Below are 24,690 nucleotides of genomic sequence, written 5' to 3'. Positions count from 1 at the left end.
GACTGAAACTTTCCAGTTTAAGCCCACTGATGCACAATGTCTGACTCTTATCACATACCAAAACTCGAAGTGTAGATTGAGTGTTTTGTAAATAGGCCACAGACTTGGGTGGCATTTTCATGTAGACTTAGCAGGGTATAAGCCAAATTGAAGACAGTGGGATGTATTTCCAAGAAATTTCCAAAAGATGGTTGAAGATGGCGGAGGTGCAACAGCTATGGATGAGGGAGCTCCACCACTGACGGCTTTTATGGGGTAATTTTCTACTTAAATTCCCCTTGCCGGAGGCTACAACATATTGGAAATATGGGGCAGCCTCCCTGCTCTTTATGCCGTCTCCCTCGTACCTGACCAGGATGCAGCTTGGTGCTTACATTTACACCAGGCCGCCGCCGCCGCCACCTTCGCATCGAGCCAGGCTGAAGCTGGAGCTGGGCTGGGGCCTTCCGGCAGGTCTGGTGCCGCGGCCTGTCCCTGGGAACACCGTACTGTTGCGATGATGTTTCGGTGAATGCTGAGGGCGGGGGAACGCCCCTGCAGCCGCCACTATCTTACCATCTGACCTCTGTCTGCTTGCTCTTAACATCGGCCGTGTTTACATCTTAGTGCCTTTGTTTTTGGCTTCTGAAGAGAACTTCCCTGTTAGTTGCGACTTTAAGGGGTTGTTTGCCACGCCCCACCCCCCGCCAAATGTACTGGACGCTGGATGCTGAGATCAAGAGGGGGTGTTGTTTTTCGGTCTTGCATATGGACTATCACCCACACCTGTCTTTGTGCTAGGGTGGGAAGACTCACATCAGGAGTTTCCACCTGAAGGCGCACTTTTTGGACTATACAGACGAGAAGCCTTATTGTAACTGAGTTAGTCTCTATGTTATTGTTTAGCTTTCTTGCTTAGGGTTTTGGTGTTTTTGATGTTTTATATGTTTTTTGCTTTGTATGTCGCTCAGAGTGGCTGGGTAGCCAGCCAGATGAACGACTAACTGAATGAATGAATGAATGAATAAATAAATCAGGGGCAGGGAGGGGACATTACACAGCAGTAAAGCACAGGCCTTGCCTGCAGCAGTTCCTCTGCTTAATCCCTGGCTCAGTCGCCAGTTTAATGGATCTCTCGGGTAGCAGGGCTAGGAGAGGCCTTGCCCTGCCTGAGACCCAGTCATCACTGCATCTTATTGCAGCGAGCCTTTCTTTTCCTGCCTTTCCCACCTGTCCCCGTGGGAAGACGCGCGCCCTCTAAATTCTTCCCCTTCTTCCGGGCAGGTGAGTGTTGGTGAAGGCAGCCACCCTAACAAAGTCAAAGTTTATGGCCCTGGAGTTGAGAAGACAGGGCTGAAGGCCAATGAGCCCACGTACTTCACGGTGGATTGCAGCGAGGCTGGACAAGGTAAGGGGGAAGGATCCCTCCTGAGACCTGATGGGGACCTCTGGGTTTCAGCTGGCTCACGAAAGGGCTTCATTGCATCATAGGAACTGAGGGAGCGAGTCAGTCCATTGGTCCATCTAGCTCAGTACTGCCTACGCTGACCTTCCATGTCTTTGGGAATCCTACGAGCAGGACCTGAGCGTGTGAGCACTCCCCTATCTGGCTTCCAGTGGAGCCTTGAGTTCTGAGGAGTGCTGACTTCAGAGCCATCTCACGTGATGCATGGCTCCATTGGCTCTTGCCAGGGGCTTTAGCAGGGATTCAGGCAGGGTGATGATGCTTCTAGCTGTTGCTTTGCCTGGAGATGGTATCAGCTGTGATGTGTCGCAGCAAGGCGCATGAGCAGTAAACTATTATTTATTCAAGTTACATCCTGCCCTTCTGCCCGAAGGAGCCCACAGCATCAGTAATAAAGGATGGGGCTCCAGGAGCAGGTTTATGTAGGACTGGGGCCCTTTTGCCGCCTGGCTTCAGCACCTCTAGGTGCAGAGCAGAGCTTGGTCCTTCTCACCTCCGGCCCATCTCACTCAATGGACCCCACTGTGGGTGGCTGTCTTTCAGGGGATGTGAGCATCGGCATCAAGTGTGCACCAGGCGTGGTGGGGCCGGTGGAGGCCGATATCGATTTTGACATCATCAAGAATGACAACGACACCTTCACGGTGAAGTACACCCCTCCCGGCCCCGGGCGCTACACCATCATGGTGCTCTTCGCCAACCAGGTAAGGAAGGGGAAGCTACTGTGCTGGCTTGGACTGGAGGATGCTGGGAAAAGGGAACGTCAGATCATTGGCCTTATACAGGCACTTGGTCCATCTAGCTCAGTATTGACTACGCTGACGGGCAGCAGCACTCCAGGGTTTTGGGGTGGGGGCATTCTCAGCCATTCCTTCTGCATGCAAAGCGCCATGTGCTCTGGCACTGAGCTATGGCCCTTCCTCCTAGAAACAAATTCAGTTTCCAGTCCTCATGGAAGGTGCAGCGATTGTCTTGCCTAGAGGGCTAATCTAAAGCTGAGCTGTGGGCACATAGACCACTCTCTCTGGGGTGGTAGTCCTCAAGACCAGGGTCCTCTCCTCAACACCTTGGCAATCTTCAGCACCAGGGTCCCTTGTTTCTGGAGCTATGCACAGGAAACAGTGCCGAGAGAGAGAGAGAGACAGAGAGAGAGAGAGAGAGAGAGAGAGAGGCTCTGCCTCTTCCTTCACCTACAGGCCCAAGGGTGGTCCAGCTGACCTCACAGGTTACGCCTCGACAGCATTCGCTCATCTCCCTTTTCTCCTTTGCTCCTCTTCCCCCCCCCCGCAGGAGATTCCGATCAGTCCTTTCCACATCAAGGTGGATCCCTCCCACGACGCCAGCAAGGTGAAGGCCGAGGGGCCTGGACTCAGCCGGACAGGTGAGCAGCGGCCCAGGAAACGGGCCCACCCAAGACAATACATTATTGGCATGCAGGGAGACACAGCTCAAAGAGAGTCCAGCGGCAGAAGGGAGAAAGCAAGCAGGAAGAAGCTGCCTTTACCGAGCCAGAGCCTTGATTCATCCAGCTCGGCACAGCTCTCCAGCATTTCATTCCCAACTCTCCCTGGAGATGCCGTTGGGGATTGAATCTGGGACTTCTTGCATGCAAAGCAGGTCCTCTACCACAAGGACGGCCTGAGGAAGCCATATCCCTCTGCAGCCGGATACCTTAGCTGACAGGGCCCAATGGGGTGGGAGATGCTAGGGAGCTGCAGTCTAAGAGGAGACGGCAGGGGGCACCATCCTTGACTTCCTTGGCTGTGCCCCACTGTGCCCTTTTCTTCTCAGGTGTGGAGGTTGGGAAGCCCACCCATTTCACAGTGTACACCAAGGGGGCTGGCAAAGCCAAGCTGGATGTACACTTTGCCGGTGCCGCCAAGGGCGAGGTTGTGCGCGACTTTGAGATCATCGACAACCACGACTACTCTTACACCGTCAAGTACACGGCCGTGCAGCAGGTGAGGTGGATAATGGGCCCTCCTCTTTCTCTCCAGGATGCTTCTGGGCTGGTTGTCCAAAAGAACTTCTTCACATTTCTTAGGGGACACCTGCTCATTTAGTTTAAAGCTTCCTCACCTTTGGTCCCTGCTCCCCCCCTCCCCACAAAAAACAAAACCCTTGCTCAGAATGGCTTGCATGGAGCACTCTGGATACCTAAGAACACCTCTCCTTTCCCCTGGGAAATGTAGGGGTGTATGTGGGTGGGTGGGGGAGAGAGACAGTGATGGCAGCAGAGGAGAGGAGTGGCACTTGAGACCTCTTGCAGCGAGTGCTCAGCACCACCAGGAAACTATAATAACCCACAGGATGATGATGATGATTAGTTGTTGTTGAATTAATTGAATTGAATTGAATTGAAACTTTATCTTTACCCCGCCCTTTTTCCAAACTGGAACTCAGGGCGGCTTACAGATAAAACTACATATAGTTAAAAACATAGAAAAACATACAATTAAAATACAATTAAACTATGCACAACCTTAAAACCGTAAAAGGCACTTAAAAATCTAAAAACAATTTAAAATAATACAGATAATAATATAAAACAATAAAACAAGCCTTGTAAAGCCCAATCCTAAACACCTTCTATCCCAAAAGCCTGTCGGAATAAAAAAGTCTTTACTTGCCGACGGAAGGATGGCAAGGAGGGGGCCATTCGTGCCTCCCTAGGAAGGGAGTTCCAGAACCTAGGAGCAGCCACCGAGAAGCCCTATCTCGCGTCCCCACCAATCGCACTTGCGAGGGTGTTGGGACTGAGAGAAGGGCCTCTCCTGAAGATCTCAGGGCCCGGGCAGGCTCGTATAGGGAGATACGGTCTGACAGATAGCCTGGACCTTGTTAGTTGCTTGTTACACGAAAGGCTAGCCAAAGCGGCATAACATTGATGTAAATTTGCAGTGTGTTGGCAATTGTGTGGATGTTGTGCGATTGTGCCCCTTTCCTCGCACCACCCTCTACTGTGATCCAAAAGGCACAATGGATTGATGTGGGGTGCGCCTGGCAGCCCTGTCATTCCTGCATGAACCTTAGAATGATCAAAGCCGTATTGCTCAGTTGTGCATGCTGTTAGCTTGGATTTTATTGGAATCTGCTGATAGCTTGAAAAAGACTAGCGGGGAAGGTTGCGCACCTGCACACATCAGCTGTTTTGTGCAGCACAGCATCCCTCACACCCGCTAGGAATCTGGGTGATGTGATCCCCCTGGAGAGCGTGTGCTCACTGAGCAGACCCCCAAAGCAAACTGTGGCTCAGTGGGGCACTGTTAGCAGGAATGAAAGTGAGACACCAGGGAGAAGAGCATAAGAACAAGAGAGGAGCCTTGCTGGATCAGGCCAGAGGTGGCCCGTCTAATCTAGGGTCCAATTCTCACAGTGTCCAACCAACGGGAAGCCCACACGCATGACCTGAGCGCAACAGCTGGTCTTTTCTACTTGTGATTCCCAGCAACGAGTGTTCAGAAGGACACTGTCTTCAACAGCAGAGGCAGAACATAGCTGTTGTGAATAGTAGCCACTGATAGCCTTTTCCTCCTCCATAAATTTAGCATGTGTTTTTAAATTGTTTTTAATTTTTTTTAAATGGTGTTTTTAAATTGTTTTTTGTGTTTTAAAATTTGTTTATTTGTTTTTATTGTTTTTAATTGCTGTAAACCGCCCAGAGAGCTTCGGCTATGGGAAGGTATATAAACGTAATAAATAAATAAATATATTTGTCTAACCCTCTTTCAAAGCCATCCAAGGGTGTGTGTGTGTCATAACCTCTGGTGGGAGAGAATTCCAGAGGTTTAACTATCTACTGCGAAGAAGTCCTTTCTTTTGTCCGACTCATTTGGCAGTGCCATCCATAGTGCTCCGTAAGGCAAATCTATGCCACTCCTCATGTGCTCTCGGTGTCTGACATTGACCTGTTCTCTTCCCCACCCTAGGGTAACATGGCAGTGACCGTGACGTATGGTGGGGACCCCATTCCCAAGAGCCCGTTCCCTGTGAACGTGGCTCCACCCCTCGACCTCAGCAAAGTCAAAGTGCAAGGACTCAACAACAGTGAGTGGGGTCATCATGGGGGTTAAGGAGGGGTTATGAGTGGCATGGTTCGGGGGGGTGGACTGCATGGACTAGAGAGACTGTTTTGTATTACGACACTTGTCTGGGCTCTCCTACATGACATCTGTGTACTCAGCAGAATTCTTGGTGCTCCTGTGGCATTTTACGCACATCTACCAATGTTCAAAAATCTAAGACAATTAAGGCTCCTCCCCCTGACCTTGAAATTTCCCCACTCAGCTAACTGGTGATAAATGTAGAGTTCAGAAAACTGGGAGAGGTTTTTTAAAAAAATATTTCAATTCATTCAAAACACATTCCCTAATTGGTGCTGAATGGGAACTGTTTTGGCTTCAATCTTATGTACATCTACTTGGGAGTAAGACCTCAGTGGGGTTTACTGCTGTGTAAACATGCATGGGGTCAGGCTGTCTGCTGGTAAATGTAGCAACTTATGTCTTGCAAGTAGGACTTCTGTCTGTTTTGGATAATAATCCATCTGTATATTTATCTAATGTTCTGCACTCACCAATGCCAACCTCTTTTCCACCCTCCCCACAGAGGTGGATGTGGGTCGTGACCAAGAATTTGCCGTCAACACGAAGGGAGCCGGAGGACAAGGGAAGGTGGATGTGAAGATCAGCTCGCCTTCCCGCCGCCCCATCCCCTGCAAGGTGGAGACTGGCACCGCCAATGACATCCACTCTGTGAAGTACATGCCACCTGAGGAGGGTGCCTACAAAGTGGACATTGCTTATGACGGGCACCCTGTTCCGGGCAGCCCTTTCACCGTTGAGGCTGTCATGCCCCCAGACCCCTCCAAGGTGAGTGCCCAGTGCTGGTTGATCAATAGGGGGATTGAGCCTCTGCACTGAACAGCTGGGTTGGACTCACATGGAACCAACCCTCCTGCCTTCCTGCTCATGCCCAAATCCGGTTTGATGGGTTGCCACATGGTATTACCCCCTCTTCTGTAATAATAAGAGCAACAACAACAATTATACTGTGATAATAATTATTCAGCTTATTACCTGCCCTTTACCATAAGGGTCCAGGGCAGGTTACAGCAATTTAAAATTCAATATTAAAAACAGTTAAAACAAATTACAGTATCAGGACTAGGGTGGGTCCTGAAAACACGTTTCTCAAGTGTCTGTCTTCGTCTGTGTCGGAATTGCTCTTTAACTAGTTCTTAAACCTTCTTTTTTAAAATGTTTTTAAACTTAGAAGATGTTTTGAAAGCCTTTTTTACAGAAACATTTTTAAAGTTGTTTTGTTTTAATGTATTTTAAAGTCTGTTTTCATGATGTTTTAAAGTGTTTTTAGTGCTTTTGTTTGCCGCCCTGGGCTCCTGCTGGGAGGAAGGGCGAGATATAAAACAGACAATAAATAAGTAAGTAAGTAAGTGTCAAAGGTCAGGATAGGTGCGTCTTCAACCTGCGTCAGAAACTACGGAACGAAGGTGCGAGATGCACCTCTGTGGGGAAGGAAATCCCACGACCTAGGAGTTGCCACAGAGAAGGTCCTCTCCTGGGCTACCCTCCCCCCATCCCCAGGAATGTTCTGAGGGTGGAACTGCTGACCTGACCACCTGAGCAGGTCTGTGGGGAAGGAGGCGGTCTTTCAGATAATGAGGTCCTGTGGGTGGAGCCAGGGGGCCACATGCTTTCATGAGCAACCTTCTGGAGGCCACAGACTCAGTGCTGGACACGGCCAGAGAAACACACCACTCTCCATCCAGACAAGCAAGAGGTTCTAGCCTGGTAAGTTTCCTAGAGGAAGGGGCAGAGCAAGGCCAGAAGGGTGAGGCTTATGTGTGTGTGTGTCTGGGCACAGTCCTGAGGACCAGACAGAGAGGCCTGGAAGGTTGTAGGAGTGGGCTGTTCCTGCAGAGGATGGGAATGGTGGATCAGACCACAAGAGGCAGACGCTCACCCCCTGCGCCCCTTCCAGGTGTGTGCCTACGGGCCCGGACTGAAGGGCGGTTTTGTCGGGAAGCCTGCCCCTTTCACCATCGACACCAAAGGGGCTGGCACGGGTGGTCTCGGCTTGACAGTGGAGGGCCCCTGCGAGGCCAAGATTGAGTGCCAAGACAACGGAGACGGGTCGTGCTCGGTCTCTTACCTGCCCACGGAGCCTGGTGAATACGCCATCAACATCCTCTTTGCGGACGCTCACATCCCTGGCTCCCCCTTCAAGGCTGACGTCAAGCCCGTCTTTGACCCATCCAAGGTGACGGCCAGCGGGCCTGGGCTGGAGCACGGCAAGGTGGGCGAGGTGGCAACCTTCATGGTGGACTGCTCCAAGGCAGGCGACGCTGAGCTCACCATTGAGATCATCTCTGATTCGGGAGTCAAGGCTGAGGTGCTGATCCAGAACAATAGCGATGGCACCTACAGCATCACCTACATCCCCTCCTTCCCGGGCACATATACCATCACCATTAAATATGGCGGACACCCTGTGCCCAAGTTCCCCGCACGCGTCAACGTTGACCCCGCTGTGGACACCAGCAACGTCAAGGTCTTTGGGCCAGGAGTGGAACCACGAGGTATGTTGTTGCTGTTGTTATTAATAATACCCTACGTTCATCATCTGGGGCCCTTCTCCATGTGCCCCCTCCGAGGGAGATGCGGAGGGTGGCAACATGTGAACCGGCCTTCCCAGTGGGGGCTACCCACCTGTGGAGTGTTCTTCCCAGGGAGGCATGCCTGGCGCCATCGCTGCCTGTCTTTAGGCGCCAGGTAAAAACATTTTTATTAACCCAGGCCTGCGGAGTTTAATATGTCGTTTAGTCACGTGGGGCGAAGCTGGGTTTTGTTTTTATGAAGCCTGAGTATTTTACGATGTTTTTATTCTTGTTTTTATATCTGCTTTTAATGTTGTAAGTCGCTTTGAGTTTCAATTTGGAGGGAAAAAAGTGTCTGATAAATATAATTAACAAGAATACTTTTACATGTATAGCCCACCTTTTCTTCAAGAAGCTCAAGGTGGCTTACAAGCTGTCCCTTTCCCTGTCTTATCTTCACAACAACCTTGTGAGATAGGTTAGGGTAAGAGATAGTGACTGGCGCAAGGACACCCAGTGAACTACATGGCTGAGTGGGGATTTGAACCCTGGGCCTCCCAGGTCCCAGGCCAACGCTGTAACCGCTACGCCACCACTGGCTGTTTCCAGAAGACCTTCTTGGCTCTTGCCTTGTCTTCCCCATTCATCCACATTGACTGCATAGGTCTTAGGGGTATATAGAGATGAATGGTGAGGAAGAGTCAAACAGGGTTATATCCAGTGATAGCGATACTCAGAATACAGTAGGGCCCCGCTTTACGGCGCTTTGCTAATGCGGCGGTCTCAATTAGACGCAATTAGACTAAAGCCCCACTCATATGGCGCTTGTTCTGCTTTTACGGCGGTTTTTGGGAATCGCGTGCCATTCTATTCAATGAGTTCCGCTTTTCAGCAGTTTTCGCTTTTCAGCGGGGGTCTGGAACGTAACCCGCCGTATGAGTGGGGCCCTACTGTAGACCCACTGAAATGAATGGACGTGACTAACTTAGGTCCATTACTTTTAATGGGTTTACCCTGAGTAGAAGTTAGTGGATAAAACTCACAGACTCTGTCTACATCTGTAGATATTTATTTATTTATTTATTAAAATTATATCCCGCCCTTCCTCCCAGAAGGAGCCCAGGACAGCAAATAAAAACATTAAAAGATATAGAAAACATCTCTGTATTTTTTCAATAATCCATCTGCATCGGTATTTTATTTATATTCAACCTAATTTTACCATTTATCAATTGAGGCATTCTTTTTTCTTAATTTGTAATTACATTAATAAACAAATAGCAGTCACTTTTGTCAGTCTCATGTCTTATTACAGTTAACCAACCAATAGGCAATATATAAAATATAAAATTACAGCCTCAGTGGAAACCGATTTTTTTAAAATGGCAAGTTTTACACATGAACAAACAACCGTTTGGGGCATCTGTCCCTTTTACATAGAGGTTCATTTGGTGAAACCTGTAATGCCAGTTTAGGTTTAAGTTCCTTTGAGGGGCCTAAAATTCAGTGGGCAGTTCTGCCTCCTATCAATAAAACGAAAATTTATGCAAAAAAAATGGCAAGCAAAGACCATAATGATCACAGAAGGCTTAAGAGACATTATAACATTTAGATACTTTGCCACCTTCATAATAGTAGATTTATTGGCCCCCTCAAGATGGCACTAGGAAGGGTCTCTAAAGTTCAACCAGGAAACCATCCCATAAGAGGATCTATATTATGGGTTCTCTAAGCCCACTGATAAAAATGACAGGAAAAGAGTACTTGAGCGAGCATTTTGACCTCAGAGTGGTTGTGTGGGACAGTATCTTTCTTGATAGGAAACTGTAGCAAATCTGTCGTCTAAAATCTTTGAAGGCGAAACGTGAAAATGGGCCAATGGAACAGCCCTTCTGTTCTAGGCTATCGTTAGAAAATGTAAATATTTATTTATTTATTGCATTTATATATCGCGCCCCATAGCCGATGCTCTCTGGGCAGTTTACAACAATTAAGAACATTTTAAAAAGTATACAAATTTAAACCATACTAAATTAAGACCCATAAAAACTGATAAGTAAGTTAAAAACACATTCTATTCAGATGCTGTTAAAATGCCTGGGAGAAGAGGAAAGTCTTGACTTGGCACTGAAAAGATAACAGTGTTGGCGCCAGGTGCACCTTGTCAGTGAGATCATTCCATAATTTGGGGACCACCACTGAGAAGGCCCTCTCCCTTGTTGCCATCTGTGACGATCCCACCTTTGGCTCCACCTGTCAGGTTCCCACCTGCTTGTGGCTACCGCTTTTCACTAGGCACCACCTCAGGACGCCACCAGTCAGGATCGTCGTTTTTATCTTTTCTCACTCCACTCTAGCACAGATCTCTCAAGATCCCACTGCTAGGCAGCACCACCAGCCACTCCCTGTAAACAATACTGCTAGAGACTTCGCCTTAGTCTCCCTATGGCTTGTCACTCTGTGTCTGGGTGCCCTCGCTGTCCACAACCCCCTTGTATCTTTGTCTATAAAGCATACGATCCTGGGTTGCTCTGGATACTTGACGATGTTACACTTTCTTCCTTCACCGCTGCCACCATTAGATACGGTTTCCCTTTAGCCTTGGTAATTCCCCTGCCCTCCCTTCTGGTCTGTGTATCCCCAGCCAAGGACCAGGCTTTTGGTAAACCAATAAAAGTATTTATTTGATAACACCAGGAAATAACAAGATTACTTTAGGAATGTTTAACAAGTGTATGGTTTCCTATAGTGTCACTCTTATGTTTCCAGTTATATATATTCTGTCCAAATATCAGCCTAATAGAATCCAACCCTCCCTCAGAACTCTGTCAACTCAATCCCAACTGCCTCCCACTTCAACTCCTTTCCAATCACTCTCCTCTCAACTCCCCCCAACCAACCTCTCATTTATACCTTCAGCCATTCAAACACTCAGCCAATCATCATCCAACATTCTCCAGCATTCTAGCCCATGTACTCCCCCCTCTTACTCAATTCACTTACCAAATATCCCTATATAAACCACACTTACCATATTTACAGTTTTTAACATATAGGGACATCACACCATCCTCCTAGCTTCCCTCGGAGTAGGCACCCGGAGGAGGGCCTTTGATGTTGAGCGTAGAGTACGGGTGGGTTCGTGTCAGGAGACGCGTTCCATCAGGTATTGTAGTCCCAAGCTGTGTAAGGCTTTATAGGTTAAAACCAGCACCTTGAATCGAGCTCGGAAACATACAGGCAGCCATGCAAGTGGGCCAGAATCGGTTTTATATATTTAAGCTGTCTGGTCTCTGTTAACAATCTGGCCACTGCATTTTGCACAAGCATATAATGATTGGAAATGGCCCAAGGGCCACATCCCCTTTTTGGCAACCCAGTGAGGGCTGTGGCCTGGGGAGAGTTCCATAGAGAGAGATCTGGAGGGCCCCAGTAGGCTCCCCAGCCTGAAGTTCCCTACCCCTGAAATATAGGAAGCTGCCTTTTACCGAAACACATGGCTGGTCTATCTACCTCAGTCAGGAGCTCCACACATGCACCATTGACTTGTTGTTCTAGTCTTGTTTTCAGGAGGAGGAGACGTCTTTATGGTCCCAGCAACAGATTAAACCCTGGACTATGGAATCCATATGATTCCTGAACCGCCCAGGGAAATCCTGGAGGAGTGGCCATGCTAAATCCCTCCCACCTTCCATCGCCAATCTCTTCCCAGGTGTTCTGCGTGAGGTCACCACTGAGTTCACCGTGGACGCTCGCTCGTTGACCAAGACTGGCGGCAGCCACGCCAAGGTGCGTGTCATTAACCCTTCGGGCACCAAGACGGACTCGTACATCACTGACAACGGGGATGGCACCTACCGCGTCCAGTACACACCCTATGAGGATGGTAAGGCTCTCCTTTTTATTTTGCACGGTGTCCTCCAACTCTGTCCCCCTGCAGTCTTCCCTCTCTGCTTTCATCTGCCAGGACAGCCTTTGCCAACCTGGTGCCCTCCAGATGGTTTGGACTGACAACTCCCATCAACCTCAGCTAGCAGTCCAAAACATCTAGAGGGCACCAGGTTGGCAATGGGCATGCTACGTGATCCTGAAATCCTGGATCCCATGTTCCTTTTCTAGCAGTCCCTCCTGGTGGTGCCTCTTAGCCTGTTTGCATCTTAACTGGAATTCTGCAAGCAGTATATATTATGCATATCAAGGCCATTTATGGGTATTTATTGTAGAATCCAGTCTGTTTCACCTGGTCCTAGTTATGTGGGAGGGGTCAAGAGCAGAGCTGGGCATGGAAGCCCCTTGCTCAGTATAAACCCTTCTCTGGCTTCTCAGGTTTCAGCAGGTCTTGCCTGTGTACTTCCATGCCGGTTACTTTGTGGCCTTGAGGGCTAGCTACTTGACTGGCTTTCTTTAATTGCAGTTTCTCCCTTTTATGTTTCATTGTATCAGTTGTTGTTTTTATGGAATAAGCACCCCATCCTGAGATCAACCGGTATAGGGTGGGCTGAAAATATTTTGATTAATAAAATAAAAATACCTAAACAGCAGTCCTCTGGAATTCAGAGAGCTCCTGCATGCAAGCCGGGGCATAATGGTGTAGGCTGTAGCCCACACCAACTGAGGTGGATGCGATGCACCTATCTATCTCTTCTCTCAGGTGTGCACCTTGTGGAAGTGACCTATGATGATGTCCCAGTGCCTAAGAGCCCCTTCCGGGTGGGTGTCACTGAGGGCTGCGACCCCAGCCGCGTCCGAGCCTACGGCCCTGGCCTCGAGGGAGGGCTGGTGAACAAATCGAACCGCTTCACTGTGGAAACGAGGTAGGCGCCTTCCGTCTTTGTCCTGGGGTGCAAGCAGGGTTCAGTGGCCATTGGTCAACTAAGAGAGAGAAGCTGAAGGGACCACCTATGTTGCTGCTACTGCTGCTGTTTATTGCCTGCCCTTCACCACGAGGTCCCAAGGAGGGTTTCAACAATTTTAAAATGCAACAGTGCAGATCCTAAAATATATACCTGAGGTGGCAAAGGTCGGGGCAGAGATCGTTACCTTCAGCATGTGACGAAAACTACTTCATGAAGGTGGCAGGCGCACCTCTATGGAGAGGGAATTCCACCGCTTAGGGTCTACCACAGAGAATGCCCTCTCCCAGACCGCCACCCCCCTGAACTTCTGGGGGTGACAGCGCTACCAAGAGGTCCTGGTGGTTTTGACGCCTGAGAGGGTCTACAGTAGGGCCCCGCTTTTCAGCGTTCCGCTAATACGGCCGTTTTCAATTAGAGTAAGGCCCCACTCATACAGCGCTTGTTCTGCTTTTACAGTGTTTTTCGGGCGTCGGGCACTATTTTATTGACGGAGTTCCACTTTTCAGCTGGTTTTGCTTTTAGGCGGGGGTCTGGAACGTAGCCCGCCGTATGAGTGGGGCCCTAGTGTATTGGGAAGGAGAAGGTCTTTCATATATTTGGGGCCTCAGTTGTTCCCTTGCCAGCCTTGGCCTTGAGATCCCAGAAGCTCTTAGGCCACTCACAGAAGAGTTCTGCAATGTTCCGTGCAAGTGGCATTCAGTTGTGTTGCTAGCCACAGAGAATCTTGGGAAATTCTCACACAGTCTTCACACAAACGTGCTCTAGGAAGATATGGCCCCTGTGTGTCTTCCCCCAGAAAGGCCTGAGGGTTCTTGGCAGGTTTTGGAGAGCGCAACCAGAGTTCTTAGGAATGGTACATGAGTGTGCCAGCTGCCAGTGGAAGCCTTTGCCACAGAGTGTAGCTCAGCACCGCTGTGTTCAGGACTGGGAAAATGCAGGTCTCAGCCTTTGTAGGGGCAGCAAAGATGATTGGAGGACTGGGGCCTCATCCTGACAAAGGACAAGCTTGAGAAGACAGGGGAACCCGAGAAGCCCAGATTCTTTGAGCCTCAGTCCCAGAATTGTCTTGTCCAGGGATGGGGAGCCTTTGTCAGTCTGAGGGCCACATTCCCTTCTGGATGACCTTGCAGGGGCCACTGGGCCAGAGGGAAAAGCGGGCAGAGCAATGAGTGCAAATTCTGTCTTTGCACAGCAGGCTGATCTACACAGACAGGCAACCAAGAAGCATGGCCAGAGTTCAAGGGCAGATTCAAGCCAGACCACAAGAACAAAAGCCCAAGCAGGATGCATGGCAGGACCGATGAGGAGTGCGGCGTGAGGAGAGTTGAGTGAGAAGGGCCAGCAAGAGAGACCTGGAGGGCCACATTTGGCCCTTAGGGATGAGGTTCACCTCCCATGGCCTGCTCTGACTGGCAGCAGTTCTTCAGGAGCTCAGGCACTGAAGGGTCTTCCCCTTTGCCTACAACCCAAGATCTTTTAAGTGGGTACTGGACCTGGGGCCTTCTCCATGGGACTGTGCGCCCTCCTCAGCGGCTGTTGTCAGTCTTGGCCATTCGAAACACCTGCCTGCCTTGTACGGTAGGCCACAGCATGTCGCACAGAGAATTTGAGCTTTTAGAAAAGACGTCTGGGTGAGGGATTTATCCAAGGGCTTCTCACTGATGAATGGAGGTCAGGGTTGGGGAGCCTGTAGCCCTTCATATCTTGTTGGACTCCGACACCCATGATCCTTGGCCATTGGCCATCTTTGCAGGGGTGGATAGAGGTTGGAGCTCAGCATCACTTTGGGGGGGGGCAGGTTTCCCATCCCTGACACAGATAGATGGTAGTCTCTCTCTTATAATACAAGAACTCCTGGTCACCCATGAAACTGGTGGTTCAGGGCAGGCAGAAGGAAGTATTTTTAAACACATGGTGCCATTTTTTGTTGTTTTCGTTTTAATCTGGGGATTGAACCTGGTTCCTTCTGCATACAAAGCATGCCCTCTGCCAATGAGTGATGAGACCTTTCCTACATTTCAGGGCTTTGCCGGCTTTCTAAATATTGCTGGGCTGGATGCCAGGGTGTGTATCCCTCAGCACTGGGTTTGGTGCCTGCTAGAAATGGGAACAGACTTTTCCTGGTGGGAGTCTGTTCTGCGGTGGGTCTCTCTGATGGCACGGTTGCCTCCACAGGGGCGCAGGAACCGGTGGCCTCGGTCTGGCCATTGAAGGGCCGTCGGAGGCCAAAATGTCGTGCAAGGATAACAAAGATGGGAGCTGCACTGTGGATTACATCCCCTTCACGCCCGGCGACTATGACGTCAATATCACCTTTGGGGGGAGGCCCATCCCAGGTAGGTGGAGCGGGACAGTATATACACTGTCAGGATGTGTCAGGAGAGATTGCTTGAAGGCCATCCATCTTTCCAGGCATGGCCCCATTCTGTGCAGAGCCTTCTCCTCAGGTCACCTCCACGTTCCTGGGAACACAGGAAGTTGCGTTATACTGAGTCAGACTCTTGCTCCATCTAGTTCAGTGTTGCCTACACGGACTGACAGCGGCTCGCTAGGGTTTCAGACAGGAGTCTCTCCCAGCCCTACCTGCTGGGGCTGAGCCTGGGACCTTCCCCTGAGCTACAGCCCTTCCCCTTGTTACTGGAAGCCAGTTATAGAGGTTGCCCTGTGGTTCTCTGTCAGGAGCAGGACCACTCCACAGAAAGCGGAAGCGCTGAAACAACAGCGCCAACTTAGGGCTGGTTCTTCACATGCTATGGCCTGATTGCCCTGCTGGCTGGGGCTAATGGGAGCCATAGCTCACAACTGTTGGAGGGTTGGGTTAACCTACCATGGTTTTAGCTGAATGTTGGAAGATTCAGGACAGACAAGAGAAATTACTTCTTCACGCAGCACATAGTTAAACTATGGAATTCACTCCCAGAGGATGCAGTGACGGCCGCCAACTTGGATGGCTTTAAAAGAGAATTAGGCAAATTCACGGAGGAGAAGGCTATCAGTGGCTACTAGCCAGGATGGATACGCTCTGCTTCCATGGCTGGAGACAGTTTGCCTCCGAATACCAGTTACCGGAAACCGTAGGAGGGGAGAGTGCTCTTGTGCTCAGGTCTTGCTTGCGGGCTTCCCATAATGGGCACCTGGTTGGCCACTGGGAGAACAGGATGCTGGACTGGATGGGCCCCCTTTGGCCTAAACCAGCTTCAGGGATTTTTATGCTTTTAACAGGCTCCCCTTGAAAAACATGGTGGTTTTTTTGGGGGGGGGGGGAGGGAGATGTAAGAGGATGACCCATGGCTTGAGATTCCTGCTGCCTCTCCTCGCTGTGTGCGCAAAGCAACACGTGATGTGGAAGCTCAGCAAGCGACATGCAGGCATGCGCGATCTCCAAGCCTGATTTCATCTCTCTGGTGGGACTAACGAGTTGCTGCGTTCCTCTTTTTTCCTTCCCTCCCTCAGGGAGCCCCTTTCGCGTTCCCGTCAAGGACGTGGTCGATCCTAGCAAGGTGAAGTGCTCAGGCCCAGGGTTGGGGGCCGGCGTGAGAGCTCGCGTCCCCCAGACCTTCACTGTCGATTGCAGCAAGGCTGGGCTGGCGCCCCTGGAGGTGAAGGTCTTGGGACCCTCAGGTATGGAAATGTGGGGTGGGAAAGGAGAAGACTGTGATTATTTCATTTTCTACCTTGTTTTGTTTCTGTTTGGCTGCTCTGGGATTGGGGATCTGGGTGCCTCAATCCTCTCTGTGTAAGGAGCGTTGATGGGTCCATAGGAGTTTTTTGGTTACGTGCCACCTCTGGAGACAAACCACTTTTTGCATCAAACTGAAATGGCCTATGAGATCTCTATTAAGTTATGCTGGCTGGGTACTTGGAGCCAGTCCCATTGCTGATATTTAGAAGGGCACTATAAGAATTGTCTTGTGTTTTCAGACACATTTATTTTCGAGGCTACATTGTGGTATTTGTTAATTTATTTATTTCGTACATCCTTCCCTCCCTGCCACCTCAACATACGTGTGAAATATTTTATGTGCAGGCCTGCACAGGTCGACCACCTCAATGAGAACTAGGCCTTCAGAGCAGCCTTCACCAACCTGGTGCCCTCCAGATGTGTTGGGCTACAGCTGCCATCAGCCCCCAGCCAGCACAGCTGTAGGATAGGATGTAGACTAATCCAAAATCTACACCTTTGTGTTGTTTTTAAAGAGGGATTTGAAGGGGGAGAGAGAGAGAGAGAGAGAGAGAGAGAGAGAGAGAGAACAACAAAAGCGATCCAGGAGTGCAACAAGGGAGAGGAGCCGGTCAAAAGGGCAGGAGAGCTTTGACAGGGCAGTCCAGCAGAGCTGAGCGAGTGAAGGTCACAAGGAGGAACAATGTCTGGGCATCCATGGCTGCCTGCTTGTCTGAGCGCTGACGCACTTCTAGGGTGTCAGGGCTGTAGAGAACGTCGTGGAGGGGTGTGGGTGTGGAAGGCTACGAGCCCACCTCCTCCTGGGCACACAGGCTGTGATCCGGGGTGGTGCTGGTGGGCGCTGAGTCCTGGAGCTGTGCAAAGGGGTGCTAGCTCTTTCCTTCCCTCTTGCAAAGAGCCCAGAGTCTGTTGCCTCCTGGCCCCTTTGCTCGGATGGGGAGTTTGGATCTCTTGCTGATTTTGGGTTCCTTTTCTGCGGTCCTCTTTCCCGCCTGCCTAGGGGTGGCTGAGCCAGTGGAGGTGCGCGACAACGGGGACGGCACCCACACGGTGAACTACACGCCGGCCACAGACGGGCCGTACACCGCAGCCGTCAAGTATGCCGGGCAAGAGGTGCCACGCAGGTGAGCCGGGTGGGGCGGGGAGGAGGTGGCCCGGAGTGGCTCGGTGGGCAGATTCCCCATCTGTGCTTAGGTACGACGCGCCTTTGGCCGACGCAAACACAGCAGGAGTGTGCTGGGAAGGGGCGGGCGCTTTCCCCGGGTGGACGCCCCCGTGCCTGAAGCAGAAGGCCTATTGTGCGTTGGTTCAGCTGTGCCTGTCCGTCTTGTGTGACCCCCTGCCCCCCCAGAACCAAACATAAGTATGTGCCCTGGAGGACGTCCGGCCTGTCGGAATTCTTGGCTCTGTTCCATCCCTGCCTTCCTCCCCCCCCCCACCTCCTGCTGGCAGATTGGATGGCGTCTGTTTTTAGCCTGGCCAAAAGCCCCATCATCTTGGCTGGGTGGGGGCAAATTGTTCTGCAGACCAAACTGGGTCGGTGCCAGGCTCTAGAAGGTTCTGTCTGAGAAGAGTGGGAGGAATAGGCCAGGGCACCAGGAGAGCTCGGACACATCTGCCAGGTTATGAAGGCATCTCATTCCGGGTCTGTCCAGCTTTCTCTAAAACAGCCTTCGTCAACTTGGTGCCCTACAACTCCCATCAGCCCCAGCGAGCACAGCCATTTTGCAGGACAACTCAGCTGTGCTGGCCAGCGCAGATGGGAGCTTCAGTCCAGAATACCTGGAGGCTACTGGGTTGGCGAAGGTTGGCCTGCTCTGACTGGCAGCAGCTCTTTTACTTCCTCAGGTTCGGCCCAGGGGAAGCATCTCCAGGTCGACCTTCTGCCTCAGACCCCTGGAGCCACTGCCAGGCGGTGTAAAGCAGACTTCCCCTACCTGCTGCTCAGTGGACGTGTTGGGACTGTGACTCCCGTCACCCCTGGCCAATGGCAGGCTGTTGTAGTTGTAGTCCAACAACAAATACAGATTTGGGAGAAGCTTGTCTGGGCAATATTGCTGTGGATGGACCGATGAGCTGAGCTGGAATGAACCAGCTCCGAGGTTCCTGTGAAGGGCAATGTGAGAGGGGCTCCCTGCTCAGTCTCCCGCCCCACAGAACCCCTTGGCTGGAACGAGGCAGAGGGCCCTGCCCTCCCACGGCCAGAATTCTCACCTGGTTGTCCATGGGGAGGGCCAGAGTTCAGTGGCAGAGCATCTGCCTTGCTCGCAGAAGGCCCCACAATCTCTAAGGAGGACTGGGAGAGACCTCTGCCTAAAATCCTCTCACGCTGCTGCCAGTCAGGGTAGACAGTACTGGGCTAGATGGACCATCAGTCTGACTCAGTGCAAGGGAAGGGCCCATAGCTCAGTGGTAGAACATCTGCTTTGCACGCCAAAGATCTCGGGTTCAAGCCCTGGTGTCTCTATGGCTGGGAAAATACTCCTGTCTGAAGCTCCAGAGAGCCGCTGCCAGTCAGTGTTGGTAATACTGAGCTGGGTGGACCAATTTTATGAACCTGGAAAGGGCAGTCTCTGGTAGCACCCCCTGCTGGAGACTCTGGCAGGCAGGGTCCAGCTGGGCACTGTCTGACGATCCCTTGGCTGCCACTCCTTCCAGCCCATTCAAGATCAAGGCCCTTCCGGCTCATGATGCCAGCAAAGTGAGAGCCAGCGGTCCAGGCCTCAACGCCTCCGGCATTCCCGCCAGCCTGCCTGTAGAGTTCACCATCGATGCTCGCGACGCCGGCGAAGGGCTGCTCACGGTCCAGATCCTGGTGAGTGTCAGGCGCTGGGATGGTGGGTTGGGGTCTCCCTGTTCTGCTTGGGGAGGGGCAGGGCTGGAAGTGGCCCTTGGCTGGATTTGTGGGGCTGCTCCAAGGTAACGTGGCGGTCCAGCCTTTGCTGAACTGGTGTTCCCCAGATGTTTTGGATTACAGCTCCCATCTGCCATGCTGGCCGGGGCTGAAGGGAGTGGGGGCCAGGTTGGCAAAGGCTGTGGTGGGGTGTGAGGTCATAGGAGTACCTCTGCGCTGGGCATCCCACTGCCCTTGGTCTGACCTCACATTAGAGAGGAGGGGCAAAGATTTGTGGGGGGAGGGTGGGGGAGGCTCAGTGCTAATTTCTCAAAGGAGAGTGTGGGAGCTCAAGTCTTTTTCGAAGCCGGCCCGTTCTGATTTCCATGCACCCGTCTAACCCCAGAACCACACGGATTGCTTTGTGTTTTGTTTGAGGATGAAAGGGAGTTGCACTTTGCATAAGCTCAGAGTCACTCTTCTCATTCCTTCACATGAGCCCTGCTACTCAGGAGGTGCGTTCGGCACAACATAGGAAACGGACCTTTAGTGTGGCAGCACCTACCCTGTGGAATTCCCTCCCTTTAAATATTAGACAGGTGCCATCTCTGCTATCTTTTTGGCGCCTACTGAAGACGTTCCTCGTTCAACAAGCCTTTTAAGTTGAGACCTTATCCCAGTCTGCTGGAACTGCTTTTTAATATGTTGTAAGCTTTATGTTCAGAACATAAGAACATAAGAAGAGCCTGCTGGATCAGGCCAGTGGCCCATCTAGTCCAGCATCCTGTTCTCACAGTGGCCAACCAGGTGCCCGGGGGAAGCCCGCAAGCAGGACCCGAGTGCAAGAACACTCTCCCCTCCTGAGGCTTCCTGCAACTGGTTTTCAGAAGCATGCTGCCTCTGACTAGGGTGGCAGAGCACAGCCATCATGGCTAGTAGCCATTGATAGCCCTGTCCTCCATGCATTTGTCTAATCTTCTTTTAAAGCCGTCCAAGCTGGTGGCCATCACTGCATCTTGTGGGAGCAAATTCCATAGTTTAACTATGCGCTGAGTAAAGAAGTACTTCCTTTTGTCTGTCCTGAATCTTCCAACAATGTTTTTAACCTTTTTTAAAAAAAGATGTCTTGAAAGCTTTTAAAAAAATGTTTTTAAAGATGTTTTGTTTTGATGTATTTTAAAGTCCGTTTTTATGATGTTTTGAACTGTTTTTAGTGCTTTTGTTTGCTGCCCTGGGCGGGTTATAAATCAAATAACAGATAGATAGATAGATAGATAGATAGATAGATAGATAGATAGATAGATAGATAGATAGATAGATAGATAGATAGATAGATAGATAGATAGATAATTGGGGGAGGGGGAAGGGGAAGGAAAGGTTCTGGGGCAGGTTCGACTTGTATGTTTGTGTTGAGGGAGAGAGTCCTGGCTTAGAGAAGCCTTTTGACCACCAATGTCCGAATGCGGATGTGGACTTAGATCTAATGAGATCCCACCCTTTCACCTACGCCTCAGCCTGGGGATGTTGCAGTGTGTAGCCTGGCTATTGACCCCCCCCCCCCAATTTTGGTTCCCCAGGACCCTGAGGGCAAACCCAAGAAAGCCAATATTCGGGACAACAGGGACGGCACCTACACAGTCTCCTACATTCCAGACATGACAGGACGCTACACCATCACCATCAAATATGGCGGCGACGAGATCCCCTACTCGCCCTTCCGCATCCACGCCCTGCCCGCTGGGGATGCCAGCAAGTGCCTTGTCACAGGTGGGTGGCTTCCAACCCTTGCCTCCCCTTAGCCAGCTTGACTCATGCCCCAGAGGGGGGCACCGGCATCTGAGTTTCTAGTCCTCATGGCCCCCCCTTCGCCTTCTGTCTCTCCTTCACAATGGCCAATCCTCAGTGGCTGCTGTTTATTCTCAGTGGGGCTTCTTCTGGGGGGGTGGGTTGCGGAGGAGAGAGCCCAGAGAGAGAATCTGAGGGTTTCCTCCAGACAACCTCTTTACTGAGCATTCATCCTGATTTCCTTGTACGGAGGATGGGCCAATGTCCCCTCTGCAGTGACCATTCCTTGTGATTCGTTTGCAGGGAGGTTATACACGGTTTGAAGAGAATCTGTATACTGCTTGGGGAATTTTTTATTTTAGCAAACAGAAATAGCCTGGACTACCTCATTCTGGTGAATGCACGGGATCAAGAGGTCACACGAGTTCCCTTTTAACCTTGTGGCCTTGCAGAGCTCCACCTTCCAAATGCTGTGCTAGCCTAGGCGCGCACTGACTGAACATTGGAGCTATCCACAGGGGCAGATCAAATGAAAGATTCTCTGAGGACTAGGGGTATATCAGCAAAATGATGGAATATATTCACAGCGGAATAACTAATACAGTAGGGCCCCGCTTTGCAGCGTTCTGCTAATACAGCGGCTTTCAATTAGAGTAAGGCCCCACTCGTATGGTGCTTGTTCCGCTTTTACAGCGTTTTTTGGGCATTGGGCGCCATTCTATTGAATGAGTTCTGCTTTTAGGCGGGGGTCTGGAACGTAACCTGACGTATGAGTGGGGCCCTACTGCAGTGTTTATTGCATACATACCTGTGCAGGACTCTGATGAACAAAGTGGCTTCTTTAAACTGAAAGGCGTCTTCTCGAACACATATGTAGAGGTCTGACGGGAAAATCTGTGACGAATCAATATTCTATTTATACATTTTCTTAAATGGGGATAATAATACGATGAGCATTCATCCTGATTTGTTGGAGCTGCGGTCGCACGCCTTCCGGTTAATCATTTATGCCGCACTGTCTCACTTCCGTCTCCTCTGTTTTCTTTCCTTCTGCAGTGTCCATAGGAGGCCACGGACTAGGTAAGTGCCCCTTGCGAGCATTGCCCGTGCCATCCCTGCCCCCTCTTCCTGCCCCCAACCTCAGGACATAGGAAGCTGCCTTACATGGAGTCAGACCACTAGCCAAGTATTGTCTGCACTGACTGGGAGAAGCTCCTCAGGGTTTTATAGAATCATAGAATCATAGAGTTGGAAGGGGCCTTGTAGGCCATCGAGTCCAACCCCCTGCTCACAGCAGGAAATCCACAGCTGGAGCATCTCCCGCAGATAGCTGTCCAGCCTCTGCTTGAAGACATCCAGCGAAGGGGATCCCACCACCTCCCTAGGCAGTCGGTTCCATTGCCGAACTGCCCTTACTGTCAAGAAGTCCCTTCTAATGTCCAATCTGAATCTACGCTCCTGCAACTTAAAACCATTAGACCTAGTCCTACCCTCTGGGGCAGCAGAGAACAAATCTGTACCCTCCTCTATGTGACAGCCCTTCAGGTACTTAAAGAGTGCAATCATGTCACCCCTCAGCCTTCTCTTCACCAGACTGAACATGCCAAGTTCCTTCAACCTTTCCTCATAAGACTTGTTCTCCATACCGGCTATCATCCTCGTCGCCCTCTTCTGAACCCGCTCTAACTTGTCTATATCTTTCTTAAAATGAGGCGCCCAGAACAGAATGCAATATTCCAGATGAGGCCTGACCAATGCAGAATATAGTGGGACTAATACTTCCCTCGACCTGGAAACTATAGCTCTGTTTATGCAGCCCAAAACCGCGTTTGCCTTTTTTGCCGCAGCATCACACTGCTGGGTCATGTTCAACTTGTGATCCACTACAATTCCAAGGTCCTTCTCACACGCACTACTGCTAAGCCGGGTATTTCCCATCCTGTACCCATGCATTTTGTTTTTGTGGCCTAAATGCAGAATCCTGCATTTGTCTTTATTGAATGTCATTTTATTAATTTCAGCCCAATTTCCTAGTCTATCCAGGTCCCTTTGGATTTTATTCCTGTCTTCCATTGTGTTAGCTATCCCTCCCAGTTTCGTATCATCCACAAACTTCATAAGGCTTCCCTCCACTCCATCGTCTAAGTCATTTCCAGAGTGGAGTCTTTTCTCAAGCCCTGGGAATTGAACCTGGGGGCCCCTTCATGCAGAGCAGGGGCTGATCTAAGGCCCTTCCCCTAGATCAGAGGTATCCCTGGAGCTGTCTATTTCTAGTCAGCGTTACATGTGCTCATTCACAAATCTGTTCCATTACTACCTCCATGGAAAATGGAAATGGACTGCCTTTGAGTCGATCCCGACTTATGGCGACCCTACCAATAGGGCTTTCATGGTAAGTGGTATTCAGAGGGGGCTTCCCATTGCCTCCCTCTGAGGCTGACAGGCAGTGACTGGCCCAAGGTCACCAAGTGAGCTACAAGGCTGTGTGGGGATTCGAACCCTGGTCTGCCAGGGCGTAGTCCAACACCTTAACCACTACGCCACACTGGCTCTCACCACATCCATATGAACATTTATATTTAAATAGGTATTTAAATAGTAACTTCTTGTCTGTTCTGCCTGGCAGTCATTCTCCGCTGGCGTCCCCATCACTGACCCCCTGAGGTCCTTTAACTGGAGGTGCCAGGGACTGAGCCTGCAAAAAAATACAAGAATGCAGGCCTGTCACTGAGCTGGGGTCCCTTTCCTTGAGCCTCTGCTTGGGAAGGGCTGTAGCTCAGGGGCAGAGCATCTGCCTTGCGTGCAGAAGGTCCCCGGTTCGATCCCCAGGTAGGTCTGGGAGGGTCCTCGGCCTGAAACCCTGCCGAGCCACTGCCAATCCGAGTAGACAATATTCTGAGCTGGGGGACCAAGGCTCTGGATTCCTGTGCACCTTTGGGCGTCAGGATCTGCATGGCTCCCCTAGGGGTGGCAGTCCCACACGTGCGCTTTGGGCCTGGTGGCAGAAGCTGGGAGTACCCGCAGCGTCTTCCCAAACCCTCCATGCACCCTTTCCTGCCAAGTGACCCAACTCTGGAAACTCTTGCCCCCTTTGTAACTTACGCTACGCGTTGTGTTGGCCCCACAGAATGCAAAGCTTGGAACAGGCAAAGCCTCTTCCCGGATCAGCCTGTTGGAAGTTCCCCGCCCATGACATAAGCAGCCCATGAATTGCTTGCAAGCAATATCATTTCTGCTTTTTCTTCCTCTCTGCCCTGTCCTGGGAGGGTTTTTGGGCACATCCATGATGGGCTTATAGCACCATCTAGTGGCTAACTAGTTCTAGGACGGGCCTGAGCCCATGGGGGGGGGTGTATGCATGCACATTGGGCACTGGACTTTTGTTGAATGCCAGGGGGCAGAGACTTATCTCATCGGCATCAGAAATGTAGTTGTCCAGGGTCTCAGGGGGTCTAAGACCCCTTACATTTTTGG

The 24,690-nt window shown here is 50.8% G+C and overlaps 1 protein-coding gene and 1 long non-coding RNA gene across 3 annotated transcripts in view; one reads left to right on the top strand and one right to left on the bottom strand.

Moving 5' to 3' along the window:
* FLNC (filamin C) overlaps positions 1-24,690 on the top strand; it is a 102,443-nt gene that overhangs the window by 52,879 nt on the left and 24,874 nt on the right. For both annotated transcript variants that reach the window (XM_061638007.1, XM_061638006.1), the window contains 15 exons: positions 1,264-1,387; positions 1,988-2,148; positions 2,735-2,825; positions 3,236-3,405; positions 5,374-5,491; positions 6,053-6,315; positions 7,445-8,042; positions 11,773-11,946; positions 12,712-12,874; positions 15,092-15,252; positions 16,370-16,537; positions 17,599-17,722; positions 19,257-19,413; positions 21,009-21,198; positions 22,273-22,296. In XM_061638007.1, coding sequence (XP_061493991.1) covers positions 1,264-1,387; positions 1,988-2,148; positions 2,735-2,825; positions 3,236-3,405; positions 5,374-5,491; positions 6,053-6,315; positions 7,445-8,042; positions 11,773-11,946; positions 12,712-12,874; positions 15,092-15,252; positions 16,370-16,537; positions 17,599-17,722; positions 19,257-19,413; positions 21,009-21,198; positions 22,273-22,296 — 2,686 coding nt within the window. The remainder of the gene's footprint in view (positions 1-1,263; positions 1,388-1,987; positions 2,149-2,734; positions 2,826-3,235; positions 3,406-5,373; positions 5,492-6,052; positions 6,316-7,444; positions 8,043-11,772; positions 11,947-12,711; positions 12,875-15,091; positions 15,253-16,369; positions 16,538-17,598; positions 17,723-19,256; positions 19,414-21,008; positions 21,199-22,272; positions 22,297-24,690) is intronic.
* LOC133390097 (uncharacterized) lies at positions 14,212-24,401 on the bottom strand. The gene is made up of 3 exons (XR_009764303.1): positions 24,319-24,401; positions 22,025-22,110; positions 14,212-15,378 (listed from the first exon to the last, which is right to left on the bottom strand). It is a non-coding gene; the product is annotated as an uncharacterized LOC133390097 (long non-coding RNA).

The sequence above is a fragment of the Rhineura floridana genome, chromosome 8 (genome assembly GCF_030035675.1).
Source record: "Rhineura floridana isolate rRhiFlo1 chromosome 8, rRhiFlo1.hap2, whole genome shotgun sequence".
Taxonomy (NCBI): domain Eukaryota; kingdom Metazoa; phylum Chordata; class Lepidosauria; order Squamata; family Rhineuridae; genus Rhineura; species Rhineura floridana.
This window is presented reverse-complemented; position numbering and strand designations above follow the sequence as displayed.